General features: G+C 38.9%; 1 protein-coding gene across 1 annotated transcript; it reads left to right on the forward strand.

The window, feature by feature from the left end:
• Positions 1-648: 648 nt before the first annotated feature.
• Positions 649-2,266, forward strand: LOC120577752 (uncharacterized). The gene has a single exon (XM_039829672.1). The coding sequence runs from the start codon at positions 818-820 to the stop codon at positions 2,021-2,023; it is 1,206 nt and encodes a 401-aa protein (XP_039685606.1). The 5' UTR covers positions 649-817; the 3' UTR covers positions 2,024-2,266.
• The last annotated feature ends 2,964 nt before the right edge of the window (positions 2,267-5,230 follow it).

Consider the following 5,230-nt stretch of genomic DNA (forward strand, 5'->3'; position numbering starts at 1 on the left):
CGGTTAAGTTAGGACTTTTGATGACCCTATTCATTTATACTTTGTTTAATATCAATACTTCTAAAAGCATTTAATCTTTCAAAGGATGATGCGGAGAATGAGTGTACAACTAGAGACGCAGAGCTCAAATACATAGAATGAATTAGATCTCCCAAATGGGCAAAATCTAGTAAGTTCACACAAGAAGAATTATAAAATATGTTGATCAAACATAAAAGTTATAATACCTCTCCAAAGGTATTATAATGAACACCGCACTTGTTTGTAACCTCTCCAAAGTTTATTTATGTTTTTAGATGATCACAATAATGGCTAATAATGATAAGTACACAAAAAATTGAGTTTTAGCTAACATTAGTACAATAACAATGTGCCATAATGATTGTGTATTTGTATGCTTAACCATTTAGCCAGTCTTTAAATCCCCTGCCAAACATTACTTACGGGCCACATTCATATCACACATTGCCAATAATCCAGAGACACAAAGTTAACCTAACATCAATATAATTAATGAAATTGATCAACAATCTCAACATTGAACCGTTGTAATCATCATCATATCGTATAATATGTTGAGTGCTGTTGACTAAACAAACAAGTAAGGGTAACATGGGAAACCAAGAAAATCCAACACCTTTACATAATGGTCTCCATTTTTAGCTTACTATACTACTTCTATAAATAACCAAAGCCTTTCTCTCTCTTGATAGCTAATAGCTAAAGTCCCTTTGAGATCACTTTTATCTCACTATCTCCTCCTTATGAAACATCAACAAAAACAAAAACAAAAACAAAACCAAACATACCTGTTAAAATGGTCGATGTAGACCGGAGAATGACCGGTCTAAACCCAGCTCGGGCTCACTTAGCAGGTCTTAGAAGACTCTCAGCCCGAGCCGCTTCCATTTCCACCGCCACTACCACAGCACGTAACGGTCTTCTCTCATTTTCACCTATAGCTGATAAAATCATAACCAACCTCCGTAATTCCGGTATACAAGTCCAACCGGGTCTCTCTGAACCCGAATTCGCTCGTTTAGAGGCCGAATTCGGCTTCATCTTCCCACCAGACCTCAAAGCTATACTCACCGCCGGCTTACCCGTCGGAGCCGGATTCCCCGACTGGCGCACTCGCCTTCATCTCAGAGCTTCCCTGGATCTTCCCATGGCGGCAATTTCGTTTCAAATCGCGAGAAACACGCTCTGGGCCCGGTGTTGGGGATTGAAACCCACAGAACCCGAAAAGGCTTTACGTATCGCAAGAAACGCTCTGAAGAAAGCACCGTTATTGATCCCAATCTTCAACCATTGCTACATTCCTTGTAACCCTTCTCTCGCCGGAAATCCTGTTTTCTATGTCGACGAGAATCGAATCTTTTGTTGTGGATTCGATTTATCAGACTTTTTTCAACGTGAATCACCGAATCGGAGCTCTGAATTTTCTCCGGGTCCTGTAGTTTACAAGAAACAAAGATCGTTTACAGAGAAAAGTGTTACCACTTTTTGTTCAGAAGCGAATTTCAATCGGAGAAGCCTCGACGCCGGTGGAAGAACGCCGAGGTGGGTTGAGTTTTGGAGCGACGCCGCTGTTGATCGCCGAAGAAGAATCTCGTCATCACGTGTAGAGTCACGTGCAGTCTCGCCAGAGCGGTTTTTTTATATTCGGAAATTTGAAGAACCGAAATGGGTTGAGAATTACGTTGAAGAAATTGGGTCGGTTTTAAGAGAAGGTGGATGGAGCGAACCGGATATAACAGAAATGGTGGAGGTTTCAGGTTCGGGTTTTTTCGAAGGTGATATGGTTATGTTGAATAATCAAGCGGTGTTGGATGCGATTTTATTGAAGGTGGATCGGTTTTCGGATTCGTTGAGAAAATCTGGGTGGAGCTCCGAAGAGGTTTCGGATGCTTTAGGATTTGATTTTCAACCTGAGAAGAAGGAAAAGAAACTTGTTAAGAAGCTTTCACCTGAACTGGTTTGTAGTATTGAGAAACTGGTTCAATCGGTTACCCGGTCATGAATGATACTTTGGATGCAAAATTTATTTTGATTAGAAAAGTATGTTTAGGAAATTGAGGTTTGTATTTCCATGGCCTCTTGGGTTAAGCAATTAGAAGTTTGGAAATTGTAATGTAACATGAAATTAAGGGAACAAAGTTAGATAATTGGTTTCTAAAGTGCGTAATGTTCAAGATCATTTTTCTGTCTTGCATAATTGTAATTTCATGATAAACAATCAAATGTTAATTTGAACTTCTCTTTAGTGGGTGTGATTTAATTTCAAATTATATATATATTTTGTTGCTCTAATGTACAATGGGAGAGTTGGGTTTGCATCTTTGGTTTCTAAAGAACATAGTGCACATGTGTATGAGCATATTTATACAGATCTTTGTAATAAAAATGTGAGCCAGGAACCTCTAATTGCCTAATTGGAACTTGGTGCTGCTTTTGTGGGACTATCATTACTTTGTTGACACATCTTGGTACGGTGTGAAACACGAGTAAAATATCAAAATACCCCTTCGGTAGTTAACTGCCGAGAAAATACAAAACCGGCTATAATTAACTACCGAGGATTTCCTCGACACTTAACTACCGAGGATTTCCTCGGCAGTAAACTGCCGAAGCGTCCTGAAGTCAAGGTAAAGGCAGTAGCTTCATATCCTGAATTTGTAATGTGTTTTAAACACAAAACACAACATATGTACCTGTTTTTTTTACGCATAATGGTTCAAATGACAAAACAAAATTGGCTCAATTTAACAAACACTGATTAAACGAAGAAACTAATGAACCAATGTCATCAAAATACAAACAACATAATGTCATCAAAATACAAACATAATGTCATTAAAATCTGAAAAGTAAAAAACAAGTCCTAATCCTACTGCTGGTCCTGGTCCTGCTGGTGCTGCTGGTGCCTCTTCCTCGGCCTCTGGCCTTGCCTCCTGGTAATGATCAGCGCGATCTGCTGCTTAACATCATGCAAGGCCGCATACAACTGCTGAGGGGTCATGCTCATCACCTCATGACCCGAAAAACTCATCAGCATGGGCAACAACGCCGCTAACCATGTCATAGGTATCATGCGAGCTTCTCGCCTCGTACCGCCCCCACTGCTCTGCAATGATTTGCTCCTCGTTTGGAGGCCTCGAAATATCTCCCGGAAGAAGTTGCAAAATCTGAGGGTGAGACACAATGGTGTACCATCGTACATAGCCATCTGCCATACGCCATGTCTGCTCTCCTACATGCTCACCCCAATCGACCGCCTTAAGCGTGTGAGTGCGGAAGTCGACGAAAGCCTGCACAATCTCAGCCGGTGACAGCTCTACAACATCCGACGGATTTCTAGGGACGGTCTGGACGTATTTGTACTGCCTCGAAACCCTCTAGTCGTATATAATTCCCTCAGCTTTGGATAACTAATGTACCCACCATACTCTTTATTGCAAATTTTCTCTGCCTCCTTCTTCGACGCACCCAAGTGCCTCACTAGTAGTGCCTCTCCCTCATGTCTCAACATATTCTTTCGGTGGCCCAACATCCGCCCTTCAATCTGAAGATGCATAAGACATGCGACATCCTCCAAAGTCATTGTCATCTCCCCCATGGGCAAGTGAAAAGTGCTGGTCTCGGGATGCCACCTCTCGCATAGAGTCATCAGCAAAGCATGAGGCACAATGGGGTAGCCCAAGAAAACCAAATCATGTAACCTGCTCTCCCTAAGCGGATCCCAAAACCATCTCTGATTGCCGTTTGGACGCCCGAGACTCAAAATCTTAGCACCATAATTAATCGGTTTTTCATAACGGAACTTGCGGCACTGAAATAATAGAAAAATAAACATAGTTTAAACAATGCAAACATTTAACTAATAAAAATAAAACTTAACAAATGCAAAGAATAAAAGTTGAAATAAAGAAAATATAAATAAAATAATTAAAAAAAAAACACATATAAAAGTTGATATAATAATTAAACAAACACACATATAAAGAAAATAATTAAATATAAGAAAAAACATTTAAAAAAATTACACTTACGTTCTCTGAATTATACCAAAGCGGCAATGCCACATGATTGACATAAGAGTGCAGCAGAGATATATTTTCCGATCCTCTAGGAAAGGGAGGGTCCACAGGTAACACCTCCGAGACAGCCGATGCTACAATGTCATCATCGTCTGGTTCATGCTGCTGCTGCTCTGGTATATAATCCTGGTCATACCCACCATCAGTCACATCGTGGTGTACCTGATCCTGATAATTCAGGTACTCCACCTCATACTGGTCAACAAGCTGTGACGGGTCAACAACCTGTGACTCTTCAGGCTGTGTAGCCTAAGAAATCCCTGAACCATCTCCCCTCCAACCTCTTCGCCTCTTTGGGATGTGCTCGCTTTGCCTCTCCTTTCGGTGGCTTTGGGTCATCGCACGCCTACGACCAATCATCTTAGATGGATCAATTGGGTCCTGATTGGCCATATCTACACAAAAAATTAAAAAATTAACATCATTTATATAACCTAATCAAACACATTAAACCTAAACTAAACATAAACAAAATCAAACACATTAAAAGTACAACAATGAACATCATTTCCATAACCTAAAATCATTCAATATAATCATCATTACAATAAAATTTATGTCCATCATTTCCATAATAACCTAAACATCATTCAATAATTAACATACACTTAATCATTTCTATACACTTAATCATTTGTGTCCATCATAATTCTCATAACCTAAACTAACTAATAAATCAATATACACTTAACCAAACTATAATTAACATCATTTCTATCATTTCCATAACCTAAACTAATTAAATAATCAATATAATTTTCATTGAGGCATTTGATCAAACACTTTGTGTGCAAAGTATAAAACATATTCAAATTGTGTTCATTTGCCACCATTCAAAGCCACATTATCATTTAAACAACATAGGCAACAACTACATTCATATATCAATAAATAAACTTCACATGCAATGGTGAAATTGTCAATTAATTTATAAAACCTAACCACATGCAAACTACTCAAATTTTTTTAGAAACTTAACCTAAACAAATTAACATTAACATTGCAATGATTAATGGTACTTACTTGTGATAATGTGGGGATGATTGTCTTGCAATTCGTGAAAATGGAATTTGGAGAGAATTCGAAGAAACTGCAAAACTGAGTTTCTATTTCTGTATATGTTCAGCACG

This window comes from Medicago truncatula, chromosome 8, assembly GCF_003473485.1.
Source record: "Medicago truncatula cultivar Jemalong A17 chromosome 8, MtrunA17r5.0-ANR, whole genome shotgun sequence".
NCBI lineage: Eukaryota > Viridiplantae > Streptophyta > Magnoliopsida > Fabales > Fabaceae > Medicago > Medicago truncatula.